The following is a 19,650-nucleotide window of genomic DNA, read 5'->3' as shown; positions in this document are numbered from 1 at the left end:
CTGCTGAGTATCTCCAGCATTTTCTGTTTTTATTTCAGATTTCCAGCATCTGCAGTATTTTCTTTTTGTATTAGTGTTTAATTCACTGCCACTTCTCTTCCAGGAATGCCCACCTTGAAGTTCTGCTCTTCTCTCCGACGGGATTTCCGTTTGTCTCTTTTACCTTGTTCATATTCAGTTCTGACGAAAGGTCATCAACCTGAAATGTTAACTCTGTTTCTCTCTTCACAAATGTTGCCGAACCTGCTGAGTATCTCTAGCATTTTCTGTTTTTATTTCTGATTGGCTGGACCCGGCTGTCCATCAGGGCGGATCACGTGTCTGACCCCCACAGGCCACGCCCCCTTAACCCGCGCGGGGCATGTCGGGCCGGGCCGGCGGCTGGGAGGACCGATGGTGGCTCCGGCTCCGGGCGGCAGCGCCGTGGTTGCAGTGGTGGTGGCGGCGGCGGCGGAAGGAGCAGGCGGCCAGGCACTCGGTGTCTTCATGCTCTGGGGGTGAGAGTGAGTAACGGAGCCCAGTGTTAGGAACCCGAGCAGAAGGCCGGCTGTGGGCATGGTTCGGTCGGTTTGTGGTGACGGTTGGCGGCCGCTGTTGGTGTGGGCGGGCTCCGTGCCGGCTTCAACACGGCCTAGGCCTCAGGCGGCGGGGTTTGTTATTGTGCGAGTTTGGGTTTGGGGCAATGTCAGCGGCGAGGGCCAGGTAACGTTATAGCTTCATGTGGGGTGAGGTTTAACTGTGGTGCCCTTCATGTTAACACAGTAATAATGCTGAATGTTCAGGAGATGCAGAGACTAGGATTACATTACACAGAATAAACTGGTCTGTATTGGCCAGTTCGGTGATGTTTGCATTATATTTATAATAAATAATTCTTAATGTTGTGGTTCTGTAATTATCTGTTCACCAAAAGTACTTAGTTGTTGTCTATATGTTCTACCTTTCTTCGTCCTTCTATGTTGCTCCTGATTTACGGTGAAACGTTTGGATTTGTTGAATGTTTTTCTTGGCAGAGTATTTCAGCTATTCATAGAATGATTCAGCACAGAAGGAGCCCATTCGGCCCATCGTGCCTGTGCCGGCCCCTTGAAGGAGCTCTCCAATTCGTTCCACTCCCTGCTGCTCTTTTTCGCTATAATTCAGCAAATTATTTTCCCCCAATTCCCTTTTGAAAGTTACTGCTTCCACCACACTTTTAGGCAGTGAATTCCAGATCATAACTCAAGACTGTGTCTCCATTTGGCCTGAGTGCTTGTTTGCCAAGTACAGTAGCAGAAATGATCACTGCTACAAGGCACTCAACTCAACCGTTTCTAATGCAGAAGCTTGAATATAAGGATTTCACAGTACAAGTGTTAATGATCAGCAAACTGTCAAAATATAATGGTGTACTTTGCTCTCGTATAAAATTCGGTTATCTAGTTACTAGATTTTAATTTTGTGTGTGTGTGTGTTTGAACAAGGTAATAAGGCCAAATTAATGTTGTCTTTGCCATATTTACTGCAAAATGCTGAAGAGTTTTGATTGTGAAACACAGGTCACCATTGAGTTGACCTAGTATAATCAGTTATTGTATTTTAAACTTTGCGACGATGGAATATTCTAGTGTCCAGAACGATTTCAGTTGGAGAAAAGGTTGGAGAAAAATGGACCTTTTCTGGTTTGAGTTTTGCTAAATGCATACATACCTGACCTATGTCGACTTCTCTATTAAACATAATTGGCACTGGCATGATGGGCCGAATGGCTTCTTTCCGTGCTGTCATCCTATGATAATCCTATTTGTTTTAAGGTAGCCTTGTGAGATGAAATTATTAATCTAAATTTGTATTGCATATGATGCCATCTCTGATTTTTTTTCATGATGTTATAAATGGGAACAAATGGAGATAAATTGGTCTGTAATTGGTTCACCAGTACAGCGTGCATTTTAGATTAACATTTGCATTTTAATTGCCCAGTTTGAAGTATTAACAGAATTATGATGAGCATTGGCTATTTATATTTTGCTTATGTTCATTTTGAGTTATCAAGTCAGCTTCTTTGTGAATGTAAATCCTATGAATGCAACTTCTCAGCATGGATCCTCCATATAGCCCATCCTAAGCATAGGCCTGACTTTGTATCTCCTGTGGCTGAGGTGGAAGTTGGGTAAGGTGCAGCCCTCTCAGTGCTGTTTAGCAGGTTGCCAGAAGACGTGGCAGAATCTCAGAAACAACAATGACACTTTAATTGGGCTGGATTAGGTGGCTGGGTGTGGGGGAAAGCGGCAAACCTCAGTCTATTGAGCTGGCTTTAATATAATGATTCTTAAGTTATTCATTTATTGGAATTCTGCAAATGTTTTACATAACATGACTTGTCAAAGGTCCAGTGAGACTTGTGAAAAATGTCTCCTCAGCCTACCTAAAGGAAAGAAAGAGTCACCGTGTCTCGAGCCTCTCCTCTTACTTAACCAATGCCTCTCATCCCTGATGATATCCTAGTGAATCTCTTCTCCATGGTCTTGACATCCTTTGTAAAGTAAGACACCCAAAACTCGACACAATATTTGCACTGCGACTTAACCAGTGATTTGTATAGATACAGGGGGAAAAATTCAGTATCGCCTCGTTTGGGGCACCATTATCGGCCGTGCGCAAAGTTTAGCGCCTGGCGCTAATTATCGCCTCCGACAGTAAACTTGGCTTTTATCGCCCCTGGAGGTGATTGGAGCGCTAAATCAGGCGCTTCACACCTGTCTTAAAGCGCAAAGGCCGAGGAGCGAGGCGCTACCTCAGAGCGCTGGCGAAGCAAGGAAGGGCAAATCAAAATGAACCTGCAAAGTGCTGCTCAGTACTCAAAACTCCTTCACACTGCGTTGAATCTCTCCAGAAGTCAGTCTCTCTCTCTCTCTCTATCTCTCTCACAGAATGCGTGGTGCAAAAATGTCACCGGCAAAAAAAAAGGCAGGAAGCGGTCGCCTTTAAATAGCGATCCCCCAGTCCCTTTCTGACAGCAAAGCGCTCCCCTCAACCTGTCGTTGCTAGCGGCAGGCAGTAAGGCAGGGGGCGCCACTCAATATCCGGTCCAGGGCGCTAACGGGGCGTTGCGCACTCGACTGATGTCACAATCTGCCGGCGCAGGAGATCATGGCGGTAGTGTTTAGCGCTGCCGCAAAATGTCTAGTTAATTGCGTGAGCGGCGCAAACATCGCCGCGCCCGGCCTCTTGTTGCTTTGCGCCCCAATTGGCGCCCTCTTAAGGCGCTAACGGGAGGCGCAAACAACTGAATTTTCCCCCCACAATATTCTAACTAAGACCTAACCAATGATTTGCATAGGTTTAGCATTACTTATTTTTGCTTTTGTGCTCTATGCCCATATTTAAGATCCCATATGCTTTTTTAAACAGCTTTAACAATGTCATACCATTTTTAAAGACTTTTTATCTGAACCTTTGAGTCTGTCTGCCCCTCTACTTCTTTTAAAGTTTTACCCTTTAGAGTATATGTCCTCCCTTTATTCTTCCTTCTAAAATATATCACCTCATGTTTCTCTTTATTTAATTTCATCGGACGTTAATGTGTTGGTGCCCTCCCTGAAGTTGATTACAATCATGTTCCTTATTTGTGTGACATCTGAAAATGTTGATATTGTGCACTATATACCCAAGTCCAGATTATTTATATTTGTATATGTATATTGAAAAGAGCAGTGGCCCCAACACTGATCCCTGGGATACACCACTGCTTGCTTACATAAAATACAAACATTGTCACAGTTATACCATTAATACTGTACATTTCAGACATGCTGAAGACTAAATTACTATCCCTCTAGCTCTGGTTTCAGTTTTGTTGATGCTGTTCCATTCTTAGTATGTGGGAAAGCTCTAGCTGTATCTTGTGACTGCTTAACTTGGCACAAATGTTGTCTTTGTTAATTATTAACTTACCAGTATGCTTAGACCCAGGATTCTCACTATTTGTTTCTGAAATGAAAGATAACTTTAAAAAAGGGACATATAGAATCAAAGAAAATGTGTGTATATTGTTTGCTTTTTGATACTATTGAGTTTGGCGACACCAGTAGATCTTGTTTTCAATGGCCCTTTGTAAAATGTGGTCTAAATGTACTTTCAAATACTAAGTGATTTGTCAAGTTGTCGTTAGACAGAATTCCCTTTTAATTAAGGTTAGTACTCCAATTTACCAATGTTTGTATGGACAGGTAGTAAAGGAACCAATAGGCTCCTAATCAAGTTATTTTTGTGCTGCTCCTGGATGTTCTCGAAAGCCTACTCAGACACTGGGACAATTTCAGTTTGGTGTAAAGTAGTCCCTAAGTGTCATTTTGTTTCTGTCTTTTCTGAGTTGCAGTATGCAAAGATAAGGAAAATGGGCATAAAGATACTTTTGATGGTTTTTGGTTCCTGTAAAAAGGCACTAGAGAAGGTGCAAAAAAGATTCTCTAGGGTGATAGCAGAACTGAGAGGTTATACCTATCAGAAAAGATTGAACAGGCTTGGGCTCTTTTCTCTAGAAAAGAGAAGCCTGAGGGGTGACCTGACAAAGGTCTTTAAGATTATGAAAAGGTTTAGGAACATTAAAAAATAGGAGTAAGAGTAGGCCATTCGGCCCTTTGAGCCTGCTCTGCCATTCAATATGATCATGGCTGATCCTCTATCTCAATACCACATTCCTGCTCTCTCCCCATACCCCCTGATGTCTTTTGTGTCTAGAAATCTATCTATCTCCTTCTTAAATATATTCAGTGACTTGGCCTCCACAGCCTTCTGTGGTAGAGAATTCCACAGGTTCACCACCCTCTGAGTGAAGAAATTTCTCATCTCAGTCCTAAATGTCCTACCCCGTATCCTGAGACTGTGACCCCTCGTTCTAGATCCCCCAGCCAGGGAAAACATCCTCCCTGCATCCAGTCTGTCTAGCCCTGTCAGAATTTTATACGTTTCAATGAGATCCCCTCTCATTCTTCTAAACTCCAGTGAATACAGGCTTAGTCGACCCAATCTCTCCTCATGCAACAGTCCTGCCATCCCAGGAATCAGTCTGGTGAACCTTCGCCGCACTCCCTCTATGGCAAGTATGTCCTTTCTTAGGTAAGGAGACCAAAACTGCACACAGTACTCCAGGTGTGGTCTCACCAAGGCCCTGTATAACTATAGTAAGACATCCTTGCTCCTGTACTCAAATCCTCTTGCAATGAAGGCCAACATACCATTTGCCTTCCTAACTGCTTACTGCACCTGCAGGTTTGCTTTCAGTGACTGGTGTACAAGGACACCCAGGTCCCTCTGTACATCAACATTTCCCAATCGATCACCATTTAAATAATACTCTGCTTTTCTGTTTTTCCTACCAAAGTGGATAACTTCACATTTATCCACATTATCCTGCACCTGCTATGTATTTTGCCCACTCACTCAACTTGTCTAAATCGCCTTGAAGAGCCTCTTTGCATCCTCCTCACAACTCTCAATCTCACCTAGTTTTGTGTCGTCAGCAAACTTGGAAATATTACATTTGGTTCCCTCATCTAAATCATTGATATATATTGTGACTAGCTGGGGCCCAAGCACCGACCCCTGCGGTACCCCACTAGTCACCGCCTGCCACCCCGCAAAAGACCCATTTATTCCTACTGTTTCCTGTCTGTTAACCAATTTTCAATCCATGCCAGTATATTACCTCCAATCCCATGTACTTTAATTTTGCACACTAACCTCTTATGTGGGACTTGTAATGCTAAGACAGAGTAAGGCGGTCCCCTTAAAAGAGGGACGCAAATATTCAGTCATACTTGTAATACAGCCCAGGGAATCGCTTGCAACCTACACGTCTTCCCCCGCACGTGTGACTTTCAGTTGCCCTCATCCCCTTTCTTTCTCTAGATTTGCATTTATGATCCACTTTGTTGTGGGATGTTCTGATGCTAGGATTCAGCGCTTTTTTCTCCCACCTTTCATCAGTAAAACATGAGTGAATGGCAAAGCGGAGTGAAACTAAAATAACCACTTGGCAGCTCCCTGCGGAAACACAATTCATATAAATAACTTTGACATAGAGAGTAATAAAGTTTGCTGACGATAGCAAATTTGGGAACATAAACTGTGGGGAAGAGTGAAAGAGATTACAGGAGGACAGGCTGGTTAGCAGGATGAATAGGTGTGTGATAGATGGAGAAAAGTACGAATTAATACATTTTGATAAAAAGAACAGTGAAGAAATTCTATACGAATGGAGGGACAAAGATTTGACCGCAGATATCTGTGTGTTTAAAGGCGAGAGTGCATGTAGAAAAAGTCATATTCAAATAAGATTCTAGATTTTATATTCCGTAAACTTGAGGTCACCCAAAACTCTGCTACCTGTGTCCCAGCTCGCATGAAGTCCCGTTCACCCGTCGCCCTTGTGCTCGCTGACCTACATAGGCGCCTGGTTAAGCAATGCCTCGATTTTAAAATTCTCATTCTTGTTTTCAAATCCCTCCATGGCCTTGCCTCAAGTTCCCTATCTCTGTAATCTCCTCCAGCCCCACAACCCTCCGAGATATGTGCCTCTTGAGCATCCCCGATTTTAATCACTCCACCATTGGTGGTCGTGCCTTCAGCTGCCAAGGCCCTAAACTCTGGAATTCCCTCCCCAAACCTCTCTACCTCTCTTTCCTCCTTTAAGACGCTCCTTAAAATCTACCTCTTTGACCAAGCATCTGCCCTAATATCTCCTTATGTGAAATTTTGTTAACGCTCTTGTGATGCTCCTTGGGACATTTTGCTATGCTAAAGGCGCTATGTAAATGCAAGTTGTTGACATTCAACTAAGAACAAGGAAATAGTGTTGAACTTTTACAAGACATTGGTTAGGCCACAGGTAGAGTATGACATGCAGTTCTGCACACCCAATTATAGGACTTTTATTCGATTCATGGAAAGTGTACAGCAAAGCTTCACAAGAATGATACTGGGAGTTAAAAGGTTTGCTTATGGAAAATAAAACTCTGGCCTCTTCTCACTGAAACAGAAGGTTAAGGAAGACCTAATAGAAATGTGAAGAATTGTGGCAGACTTTGAGTGTAACTAGTTTCTGATGGTTGGTAAATTGATAACGAGGGCAAAGAACAAAAGGAAAAATGGAACTATATTTAACATGGCAGGCCATTATGACATGGAATGCTTCACCACAAGTGGCTATTAATTGGGAGAAAATATAACATCACTTAAAATGGAATTGGATATGTATTAGACAAGGATATAGGCAAATGGCATTAGAGTAGACCGCTGCAGTTGAATAGCTAGCCCCCACATACACGTTGGGCCAAGTGGCCACCTTCTGTGTTATAATTCCAAGACACACTGACTCAGTTGAAATCAGGAGCTCACTGTTTCAGTAATGGCAGGCTTATTGCTGCTTCATGCAACCCCCGGTGGGACATGGAGTATTTCTGATAGTGGCCCTGAATCACGTCTCGGCTTGGAATTCAGAATGATACCGGGGCTAAAAGGGTTAAATTATGAGGACAGGTTGCATATACTCGGCTTGTGTTCCCTTGAATATAGAAGATTAAGGGATGATCTAATTGAGGTATTTAAGATGATTAAAGGATTTGATAGGGTAGATAGAGACTTTATTAACTCTGGTGGGAAAGTCAAGAACAAAGGGGCATAACCTTAAAATTAGAGCTAGGCCATTCCGGGGTAATGTCAAAAATCACTTCTTCACACAAAGGGTAGTGGAAATCTGGAACTCTCTTTTCCCCCCGCCCCCCAAAAAAAGCTGTTGAAGCTGGGGGGTCAATTGAAAATTTCAAAACTGAGATTGATAGATTTTTGTTAGACAAGCGTATTAAATGTTACGGAACCAAGGCAGGTAGATGGAGTTAAGGTACAGATAAAACGTGATCTAATTGAATGGCGGAACAGGCTCGAGGGGCTGAATGGCCTCTTCCTGCTTCTATGTTCCCTTTTGAACATTTGCAGCAAATCTGCTTCAACTGCATGAAAAGAAAAAACCTCCTGACTTCTAACCTAGTTCTGTGTTTATGTAACTTATACGCATGACCTTTTGTTCTCCCTAATTTATCTAAATCAGGGTCCTAGACTGTGTACATGTGGACAGATTATTTGAATGAGCTAAAATAAGGAGAACAAGGGGACATGCTTTATTTCTCCAAAGCACCAACATTTCTTCATTTTCTTTTTTTCTTCACTCTTATCCCCTCCTCTTCTACTGTCATCACATACATAGAATGCTTGATTTCTCGTGTTTGTTGCAACCACATTTTAATTCCAACATAACCTATTCCATTCTTCAATGAAGAAAATTAACATCCTTTACTAACTCAGTCTTTCTTCATTGATCGTTTTTACCTTCTGCCCTCCAATCCAAACATCAATTGCATTAAGTAAAATGGAATATTATTTTTGCTAATCGTGGTGCTTTCCTTTTAAACTTTTCATAATAGGTCTTTACCTATTAACAAATCTCACTTAAATCTCCCCATTCATATATCTGATGTGATGAGCAATACCACAGGGAACCCACTAGTATTTTGAAAGTGTGGCTTACATAGAATCATAGAATAGTACAGCACAGAAGGAGGTCATTCAGTCCATCGAGTCTGCGCTGGCTCTTTCGAAGAGCTATCCTGTTAGCCCCGTTCCCCGGCTCTTTTCCCATATCCCTGCAATTTTTTCTCCAAGTATTTTTCCAATTCCCTTTTGAAGGCTACTATTGATTCTGTATCCACCACCTTATCAGGCAGTGCATTCCAAATCCTAACCACTCGTTGCGTAAAGTTTTTCCTCATGTCACCTCTGGTTCTTTTGCCAATCTCCTTAAATCTGTGCCCTCTGGTTATCAACCCTTCAGCCATTGGAAGCAGGTTCTCTTTATTTACTCTGTTTTGAAGTGTGACCAGCTTGACACCCAATGAATGTACAATAGACCCAAAACTTTTAATTCTAGAGGTAGAATCTGTGTGCGAATGTGTGGGCAGCATCTAGGTATCTGTATGCAGTTACAATATTTGGACCATTGATTTTCTGATGGACCCTGACCAGTAACTCGGAAAAATTATTTTATATCCTTGCATCAGGTATTAAATTTGGAACAAAATTGGTGTAAAACAGTGCTGATGCTGCTGTCAGCGGCCTATTGGGAATGTAAGGGCAGCTTCACTTATTTCCTTTGTTCAAACAGAATACTGGAAAATAAATTCCATTTCATTTAATTTGGAGAAAATTAAAGAAAAATCAAAATCTTTCACAGAAACATAGAAGATAGGAGCAGGAGTAGGCCATTCGGCCCTTCGAGCCTGCTCCGCCATTCAATGAGATCATGGCTGATCATCCAAATTCAGTACCCTGTTCCTGCCTTCTCCCCATATCCCTTGATCCCTTTAGCCTTAAGAAATATATCTAACTCCTTCTTGAATATATTTAATGAACTGGCCTCCACCGTCTTCTGTGGCAGAGAATTCCACAGGTTCACCACTCTCTGGGTGAAGAAATTCCTCCTCATTTCAGTCCTAAATGGCTTACCCCTTATCCTTAGACTATGACCCCTGGTTCTGGACTCCCCGGCCATCAGAAACATCCTTTCTGCATCTAGTCTGTCCAGACCTGACAGAATTTTATAGGTTTCGATGAGATCCCCTCTCAATCTTCTAAACTCCAGTGAGTATAAGCCCAATTTTGACAATCTCTCCTCGTATGTCATTCCTGCCATCCCAGGTATCAGCCTGGTGAATCTTCGCTGAACTCCTTCCATGGCAAGAATCTCCTTCCTCAGATAAGGCAACCAAAACTGGACACAATACTCAAGATGTGGTCTCACCAAGGCCCTGTACAACTGCAGCAAGACATCATTGTTCCTGTACTCAAACCCTCTTGCTATGAAGGCCAACATACCATTTGCCTTCTTAACCGCCTGCTGCACCTGCATGCTTACCTTCAGCGACTGGTGCACAGGAACACCCAGGTCTCTCTGCACTTCCCCTTCTCCCAATCTACTGCCATTCAAATAATCTGCCTTTCTGTTTTTTGCCACCAAAGTGGATAACCTCACATTTATCCACATTATAGTGCATTTGCCATGTTTCTGCCCAATCACCCAACCTGTCCAAATTGTACTGGAGTTTCATGACATCCTCCTCACAGCATACCCTCCCACCCAGCTTTGTGTCGTCTGCAAATTTGGAGATATTACATCCAATTCCCTCGTCCAGATCATTAATATATATTGTGAACAGCTGGGGTCCTAGGACCGATCCTTGCGGTACCCCACTAGTCACTGCCTGCCACTCGGAAAAAGACCCGTTTATTCCAACTCTTTGCTTTCTGTCCGCCAACCAGTTCTCTATCCAAGTCAATACCTTGCCCCAATCCCATGTGCCTTAATTTTGCACGCTAACCTCTTATGCGGGACCTTATCGAAAGCCTTCTGAAAGTCCAAATACACCACATCCACTGGTTCTCCCTTATCTATTTTACCAGTTACATCCTCAAAAAATTCCAGTAGATTAGTCAAGCATGATTTACCTTTTGTAAATCCATGTTGACTTTGTCCGATCCTGTCACTGTTTTCCAAGTGCTCTGCTATTACATCTTTTATAATGGACTGTAGCATTTTCCCCACTACCGATGTCAAGCTTACCAGTCTATAATTCCCTGCTTTTTCTCTGCCACGTTTTTTGAATAGTGGGGTAACATTAGCTACCCTCCAATCCATGGGTACTGTTCCAGAGTCTATCGAGTTCTGGAAGATGACCAGCAATGCATCTACTATTTCTAGGGCCACTTCCTTAAGTGCCCTGGGATGTAGATTATCAGGCCCTGGGGATTTATCGGCCTTCAGTCCCATCAATTTTCCTAACACCATTTCCCTACAAATACTGATTTCTTTCAGTTCCACCCTTTCATCAGACCCTATGTTCCGCGGTATTTCTGGGAGGTTATTTATGTCCTCCTTTGTGAAGACCGAACCAAAATATGTATTTAGTTGGTCTTCCATTTCTTTGCTCCCCATTATAAATTCCCCCGATTCTGACTGCAAGGGACCCACGCTTGACTTCACCAATCTTTTTCTCTTTACATATCTATAAAAGCTTTTACAGTCAGTTTTTATGTTCCCTGCAAGCTTACTCTCATATTCTATTGTCCCTTTCTTAATTAATCCCTTTGTCCTCCTTTGTTGAATCCTAAACTGCTCCCAATCCTCAGGATTATTGCTTTTTCTGGCCAATTTGTATGTCCTCTCCTTGGATCTTATGCTATCCCTAATTTCCCTTGTTAGCCACGGTTGAGTCACCTTTTTTGTTTTATTTTTATGCCAAACTGGGATGAACAACTTCTGTAGTTCATCCATTCGGTCTTTGAATGTTTGCCATTGCCTATCCACCGTCAACCCTTTGAGTGCCATTCCCCAATCAATCCTACCCAACTTCCTCCTCAGACCATCGTAGTTTCCTTTATTTAAATTGAGGACCCTAGTTTCTGAGTCAACTACTTCATTCACCATCTTAATGAAGAATTCGATCATATTATGATCGCTCCGACCCAAGGGGCCTCGTACAACAAGATTTCTAATTAATCCTTTCTTGTTACATAATACCCAGTCTAAGATGGCCTGATCTCTGGTTGGTTCCTCGACATATTGGTCCAGGAAACCATCCCGTAAACACTCCAGGAATTCCTCCTCCACAGTATTGTTACTAATTTGGTTAGCCCAATCTATATGTAGATTAAAGTCACCCATGATGACTGCTGTGCCCTTATTGCACGCTTCTTTAATTTCCCTTTTAATGCCATCCCCAACCTCCGCCTTACTGTTTGGAGGTCAATATACCACTCCCACTAATGTTTTTTTCCCCTTAGTATTTCTCAATTCTACCCATACAGATTCCACATCATCAGAGCTAATATCCTTCATTACAATTGTGTTAATCCCTTCTTTAACCAGTAATGCTACCCCTCCTCCCTTTCCTTTTTGCCTATCTTTCCTGAATATCGAATAACCCTGGCGGTTGAGTTCCCAGTCTTGGCCGTCCTTGAGCCACGTTTCCGTAATCCCAACCAAATCATATTCGTTTACCTCTATTTGCGCAGCCAATTCATCCACCTTATTACAAATGCTCCTCACATTAAGACACAAAGCCTTCAGGCTTGTTTTTTTAACGCTCGTAGACCTATTAGAATTATTATTTACTGTGGCCACGTTTGATTTAAACCGTTGATTTCTCTGACTGCCACTTTTGTTTTTCTCCCTATCTTTTGCTTTTATCCCTGTTTCCCTTTCCTCTGTCTACATGCTCAGGTTCCCAACCCCCTTCCATTTTAGTTTAAACCCTCCCCCACAGCACTAGCAAACACTCCCCCTAGGACATCAGTTCCAGCCCTGCCCAGGTGCAGACCGTCCGGTTTGAACTGGTCCCACCTCCCCCAGAACCGGTTCCAATGTCCCAGGAACTTGAATCCCTCCCCCTGGCACCATTCCTCTAGCCACGTATTCATCTGAAGTATCCTTCTATTTCTACTCTGACTAGCACGTGGCACTGGTAGCAATCCTGAGATCAAAGACTCAAAAAGCAGAGAGTCGGGATAAATGGGTAATTTTCTGGTTGGCAAACGGTAACTAGTGAGGTGCCACAAGGATCGTTGCTGGGACCCCAACTACTTTCAATCTACATTAATGACTTAGATGAAGGGATCGAGTGTAATGTAGCCAAGTTTGTGAATGATACAAAGATGGGTGGGAAAGCAAGTTGTGCCGAGGACTCAAAGAATCTGCAAAGGGATATAGACAGGCTAGGTGAGTGGGCAAACATTTGGCAGATGGAGTATAATGTGGGAAAGTGTGAGGTTATCCACTTTGGCAGGAAAAATAAAAAAGCAAACTACTATTTAAATGGAGAGAGGTTACAAAATGCTAGTTCAGAGGGACCTGGGGGTCCTTGTGCATGAAACACAAAAAGTTAGCATGCAGGTACAGCAAGTAATCAAAAAGGCAAATGGAATGTTGGCCTTTATTTCAAGGGGGTTGGAGTATAAAAGCAGGGAAGCCCTGTTACAACTGTACAGGGTATTGGTGAGACCACACCTTGAGTACTGTGTACAGTTTTGGTCTCCTTATTTAATGAAGGATATACTTGCATTGAAGGCAGTTTAGAGATGATTCACTAGGTTAATTCCTGAGATGAGGGGTTTGACTTATGAGGAAAGGTTGAGCAGGCTGGGCCTAAACTCATTGGAATTTAGAAGAATGAGAGGTGATCTTATCGAAACATATAAGATACTGAGGGGGCTCGACAGGGTAGGTGCCGAAAGGATGTTTCCCCCTGTGGGGAACTCTAGAACTCGGGGGCACAGTCTCAGAATAAAGGGTCACCCTTTTAGAACTGAGATGAGAAGGAATTTCTTCTCTGAGGGTCGTAAATTTGTGGAATTCTCTGCCCCAGGGAGCTGTGGAGGCTGGGTCATTAAATACATTTAAAGTGGAGATAGACAGATTTTTGCAAGATAAGGGAGTGAAGGGTTATGGGGAGCGGGCTGGGAAGTGGCTTTGAGCCCAAGATCAGCCATGATCTTATTGAATGGCGGAGCAGGCTCGAGGGGCCAAGTGGCCTATTCCTGCTCCTAGTTCTTATGTTCTTAAACCAGCTGTTAGTGATTAAGCTTCAACAGATGTTTAAAAAAAATAATCAAGGGAAAGCTCTCTCTGCAAGGTAAATTGGTGATTTAAGAACCACCTTTTCTACCTTCCGCAGGTTTGTGATTTTGATTGCGTTGCTTTTTCTTTTTATCTGTACAGATAGGCACCTTCTTGGGATGCCCTTATCCAATGGCTTCAAGCCATAGTTCCCCACCAGTGCCTCGTCCAAGCAGTGGCGATGGAAGGTTCAAAAAAGAAACGGACCCTTCTACAAAACCCTTTAAAGCCGTTAGATCATTGCCAGATGTCTGTCCCAAGGAACCAACAGGTAACCCAATTTTAATTCTTCTTTCTTCTTCCCACCACCTCCAATGTCTGACATTTGCCCTCAATGCTTGCTCAGAGCTACCTGGATAACTTTGGGTACTCGGTAATGTGGGGAATTCCAGGCATAAACCTGTATGTTTCATAAAGATTTTAAAAAGAGACATCTACAAAGAGTATGAGGACAGGGTGTGGGAATAAGAGGACACCTCTTTCAAAGAGCCGGCGCAGGCACGATGGGCTGCATGGCAGCCTTCTATTCTATTCTGGTATGATTTGTAGGTACTTAAAAATACAGCACTATCCACAGTTATTTAGTGTGGTTATTCTATATAGTTTGTGTGGATTTATACTGAGGGACTGTTATGTTCTTAAAATTCTGCAGAGCAGAAACCTTGAGAAATTAGAGAATTTGTATTGAAGAACTCATTTTTTAATATAAGCCTCATTTGTTGAATCTATTGCTCTGTTTGCAGAGGTTAAAAATTGCTCTAAAATTGTTCCGCTGAACTTGTACATATTAATGTGACCCACACTGACCTTCGAGATTAGTTTATAACTGTCTCTGGTTGTCATTGCCAGTTCCTCTGCTGTTCACTGCATTATACTTGCAATCAGATGCACTGCTGCTTCCGTACTGCATCTAGAAACTGTTCAAGTGAGAAATCTGATCAGAACACCTTCGTGCTCACAGAGTGCCTACCTCTATTAAATTTAAAATAATTTTTGATCTAAAGGCGCTCCATTTTGATCAAAGGGCCTTAAATTTAAATTTGCTGCTGGTGCACTAACATTAATAGTGCAACTCCTTTCTAACCCAATGTGTAAAAAGCCCAACAAGAGAGGATCCAGTAATGGGGAATGAACCAGAGCAGATAAGAGAAGTAAAGGTAGGGGAACATATAGGCAATAGTGACCATAATATAATACACTTTAAGATGATAATTGAGAAGGACACAAGTATGACAAAAACTAGGTTAATAGATTGGAGAAAAGTTGATTTTGAGGGGCTGAGAATAGAACTTGGGGATAAAAAATGGGCAACAATATTGGCAAACAATGATGTAGAACAGCAATGGGAAAGATTTAAAACGGTGTTCAACATCATGCAGGAAAAATATATTCCGCTAAAAGGAAAGAACAAGCTAAACAATAATGAGACTCCACGGATGAATTAAGCCATAAGGGAACAATTGAGGGTAAGGAAAGAGACATGCATTAAGTACATAGATAGCAGGAGAGTGCATGATAAGGGAGAATATGAAAAGATTAGGAGAGAAGTCAAAAAAACAATTAGGGAGGCAAAGAGGAACTATGAAATTGAATTATCAAGGAACATAAAACAAAATAGCAAAATATTTTATAGGCACATCAATAAAAAAGGAAGGTTGGGATGGGAATAGGGCCATTAAGGGATAAACAGGATAATACCACAGGTAACGATAGAGATGGCAGAAATATTAAATAATTATTTTGCTTCAGTATTTACCAGGGAGATAGAACAGGTGGACATGACATTGGATGATATAAGTGCATTTAAAATAAAAAAGGGATATATTAAATAAACTAATCAAACTCCAAGAGGATAAAACCCCTGGTCCAGATGGATTGCATCCACGCATTTTAAAAGAATGTAGGGAAGAGATAGCAGAGGCATTACTATGCATATTTAATCATTGTTAGAAAAAGGTGTAGTACCAGAGGACTGGCAGAAAGCTAACGTAATACTGATATTTAAGAAGGGGGTGCTAGAACATGTCCAGGAAATTATAGACCAGTCAGCTTAACATCAGTGGTAGGAAAAATAATGGAATCCCTATAAAGGAGATAATAGAAGAACATCTAGACACCAAAAATATAATAATGAATAGTCAGCATGGATTTCAAAAGGGAATGTCTTGCTTGACCGACATTATTGAATTTTTTGAAGAGGTAACAGAGAGAGTAGACAATGGTAATACAGTAGATGTAATTTATCTGGATTTTCAAAAGGCCTTTGCTAAGGTACCCTATAATAGACTGATAAACAAGGTCAGAGAATGTGGGGTCAGGGGACAAGTAGCAGAATAGATTGCTGGCTGGCTTCAGGACAGAAAGCAGAGTGTGGGAGTAAAGGGTAGCTATTCACAGTGGCAGAAGGTGGGCAGTGATATTCTACAAGGATCAGTGCTGGGACCACTGCTGTTCACAATTTACATTAACGATACAGACTTAGGAATCAAAAACACAATTTCTAAATTTGCGGATGACACCAAATTGGGGGGAGTAGTCAATACAGAGGAGGACTGCAACAAATTACAGGAGGACATTAACAAACTTGCAACATATAATTGGCAAATGAAGTTCAACACAGATAAATGAGCGATACTACATTTTGACAGGAAGAATAGGGAGGGCACTTATGACTTGGAGGGTGCGAGTCTAGGTGGGGTGGAGGAGCAAAGGGATCTCCGAGTACAAATACACAAATCACAAAGTTGTGACACAGGTTAGCAAGGCCCTAAAAAAAAAAAAAAGCAAACCAAGCACTAGGGTTTATTTCTAGAGGTATAGAATTGAAAATTAGGGAAGTTATGCTAAACCTGTATCGAACCTTGGTTAGACCACACTTGGAGTACTGCGTACAGTTCTGGTTGCCATATTATAAAAAGAATATAGAGGCACTGGAGAGGGTGCAGAAAAGATTTACAAGGATGATGCCAGCAATGCGAGGATATACATATCCGGAAAGGATAAACAAGCTGCGTCTCTTTTCTTTTGAATAAAGGCTGAGGGGTGACCTAATAGAGGTCTTTAAAATTATGAAAAATTTTGATAAGAGTGGATGCAGAGAGAGTGTTTCCACTTGTGGGGAAGAGCATAACTAGAGGCCATCAATATAAGATAGTCACCAAGAAATCAAATAGGGAATTCAGAAGAAACTTCTTTACCCAGAGAGTGATGAGAATGTGGAACTTGCTACCACAGGAAGTGGTTGAAGCGAATAGTACAGATGCATCGAAGGGGAGGCTAGACAAACATACGAGGGAGAAGGAAATAGAGGGTTATGCTGAAAGATTTAGATGAGGAAAGACGGGAGGAGGTTCGTGTGGAGCATGAACGCCGGCATGGACTGGTTGGGCCGAATGGCCTGTTTCTGTGTCGTATATCCTATGTAATGTAAGCAAAATGGTAATAAAGGCATGAATGAGGGTTTCAGCAGCAGATGAGTTGAGGTAGGGCGGAAACGGGTGATGTTACGGAGGTGGAAATAGGCGGTCTTGGTGATGGAGAGGATACATTATCTGCTGACAGACAAGATGGCTCAGTTTTCATTGCATTACTTGGAGATTGACCCAAGAATGATCTGCCTTAAGGTCTACTTTGAGAACATAAGTGATCAAAATACAACATGCAAACTAAGTTCAGCGATTTATTTCACCGATGATTTATGTTGCTAGCTTATTACAATCTTTAAATATAGTTTGTATTTGTAACAAGAGAGACCAAATCTCAATGTACAACACATGAACAACATTGTCACCTGTATAGAGAATTGCTCTGGAGGTTTATCTCATCACCAGTTCGACAAACATCCTCCATAGATAAGATAGATGGAAATGATGAAACTCGGAGATCTATGTCTTCATAAAAATGCATCTGTAAAGCATTGGGCTACTAGTGGAAAAATCTAAGAACAGAGCATGGACTGGTTGGGGCGAATGGCCTGTTTCTGTTCCATATATCTTATGTAATCCTATGGCACTGTTTTAGTTTAGTAGTAGTGTGACAACACAATTTGCATCATAGCTTTTAAATTAACGCTCATTAGTTTCCAAATATTGCAGTAATCCCAGTGACTAATAACATTCACTAATTTCTGATAAAGTAACTTGTGTTCATTTCTTTGCTCAAAGTGGTGTGATGCTCCCTTCTACTGTTGTACCTCCTAACATCAGATCCAGTGACATTGGCACAGGCCATGAACCAGAATGTCTTCCCATCTGAGGAATGGTATAGTATGGGGAGACAAAGTTCTTTAAAGCGCGGGTGCAGTTTTGAATTGCAGGAATTACTTTAGTTTCTGATACTGGCTTTGTGTCGTATTCTCCAATTTCTTTATTTGTTATAATGTGAGTAATGCATTCTGTCATTACAGGAGATTCTAGCAGTTTATGTGATAGCCCATCAGTGGTGGCAGATCAGCATAGGTGGACTGTTTATCATTCCAAAGTGAACCTTCCAGCAGCATTGAACGACCCCAGACTGTCCAAAAGGGAATCTGATTTCTTCACAAAAACATGGGGACTGGATTTTATGGAGACCGAAGTTATGCCTTCCTTCTACCTCCCACCAATCACCAAGGAACACTTTGCACCCTACTTCCAGGATATGACTTCTGTAAGAACTGGTAGAAGACAAACCTTACTTCAGCTTTTTGCATCACTTGCGGGGGGAGTTTTTCCTCCATTCAGACTATTTTGGGTACCACACTTCAGGAATTATGTAAAGGCATTAGAAAGCGTAGAGAGGAGGTTTACCAGGGATGAGGGACTTCAGTTATGAGGAGAGGTTGGAAAAGTTGAACTGTTCTCCTTGGAACAGAGAAGGTTAAGAGGTGACCTAAGAGGTTTTCAAGATGATGAGAGGTTTTGATAGAGTAAATAGGGAAAAAATACTCCCTCTGGCGAGTGGGTCAAGAACCAAAGGTCATAGATTTAAAATCATTGGCAAAAGATCTAGAGGGGAGATGAGGAGAAATGTTTTTACTGTCGGGATCTGGAACGCTTTACCTGAAAAGGTGGTGGAAGCTGATTCCATGAATAATTTTAAAAGGGAGTTGGGCAGATACTTGAGGAATGGAAACTTACTGGGTTATGGACAGAAAGCGGGGATGTGGGACTAAGCACGACTGCTCTTTCTAAGAGCCAGCACAGGCACGACGGGCTGAATGGCCTCCTTCTGTGCTGTAAGTTTCTATGATTCTGGATATTACTATATTTTTAATCTTTAATTATCTGTAATCACACATCCTCCTGCATCATCATTTTATAATTGTTTCTACAAAGCAGTAGTTTTGAAAAAGATTGTACAAAGTTGATGAGGGCAGCTTGCCTGTCAAAATTAAACTCTGATTCTTCATAACAATTCAAACCTAATAAACGACTTAATATTCTTATGACTTCAGTATTTACCCTTTTAATAATTTAAGTTTTGAACTTTGTTTCTTGGAATTGTTTATTAATCTCATTTAATGTGCTTCTCATTCTTAGCGGCAAAGGATTCATGAAAAGTCCAAGGCAACATGCCCTCTTAAGGATGGACTTGACCGAACGCTTGCACCTATTGTACATAGCCACGGTATGACACATGCCCATTTAGGTTTCTTCATCAAATATTTGAAAAGATCAGTACATTTGCTTTTCATGCTGTGAACTCGCTGTTTCTGCAAGTAGGAGTTGAGCTGTAGATAAATAAATAAATGAGATATATTTGAGTTGCAAGCTATGTTAGACCAGGTGTTAAATGCTTTTCAGGAAATCTACAGTTTTGTACTAAAATGCAAAATGTTACAACCTGATGATTTTTAGAACTTTGTGAAGTATCTGGATTACGTATTGTGCAGACAATGTCTAAATTATTTGAAAAGTCAGACCGTGTTTGCCCTGCTGTGTTTGAATGCAGCAAGTTAAAAGGCA

General features: G+C 41.7%; 1 protein-coding gene across 4 annotated transcripts in view; it reads left to right on the top strand.

The window, feature by feature from the left end:
• The first annotated feature begins 381 nt into the window (after nt 1–381).
• Nucleotides 382–19,650, top strand: part of vps54 (VPS54 subunit of GARP complex) — an 88,375-nt gene continuing 69,106 nt past the window's right edge. For 2 of the 4 annotated variants that reach the window (XM_085981590.1, XM_085981588.1), the window contains exons 1-4: nt 411–503; nt 13,808–13,976; nt 18,111–18,352; nt 19,225–19,312. In XM_085981590.1, coding sequence (XP_085837716.1) covers nt 13,838–13,976; nt 18,111–18,352; nt 19,225–19,312 — 469 coding nt within the window. In that variant the 5' untranslated portion in view covers nt 411–503; nt 13,808–13,837. Of the gene's footprint in view, nt 504–13,807; nt 13,977–17,868; nt 17,966–18,110; nt 18,353–19,224; nt 19,313–19,650 lie in introns of those variants that run through there. The other 2 variants (XM_085981589.1, XM_085981591.1) reach the window with 2 other exon arrangements.

The sequence above is a fragment of the Somniosus microcephalus genome, chromosome 3, assembly GCF_052327205.1.
Source record: "Somniosus microcephalus isolate GS21.2 chromosome 3, FLI_Smic_1.0, whole genome shotgun sequence".
Classification (NCBI taxonomy): domain Eukaryota; kingdom Metazoa; phylum Chordata; class Chondrichthyes; order Squaliformes; family Somniosidae; genus Somniosus; species Somniosus microcephalus.
This window is presented reverse-complemented; position numbering and strand designations above follow the sequence as displayed.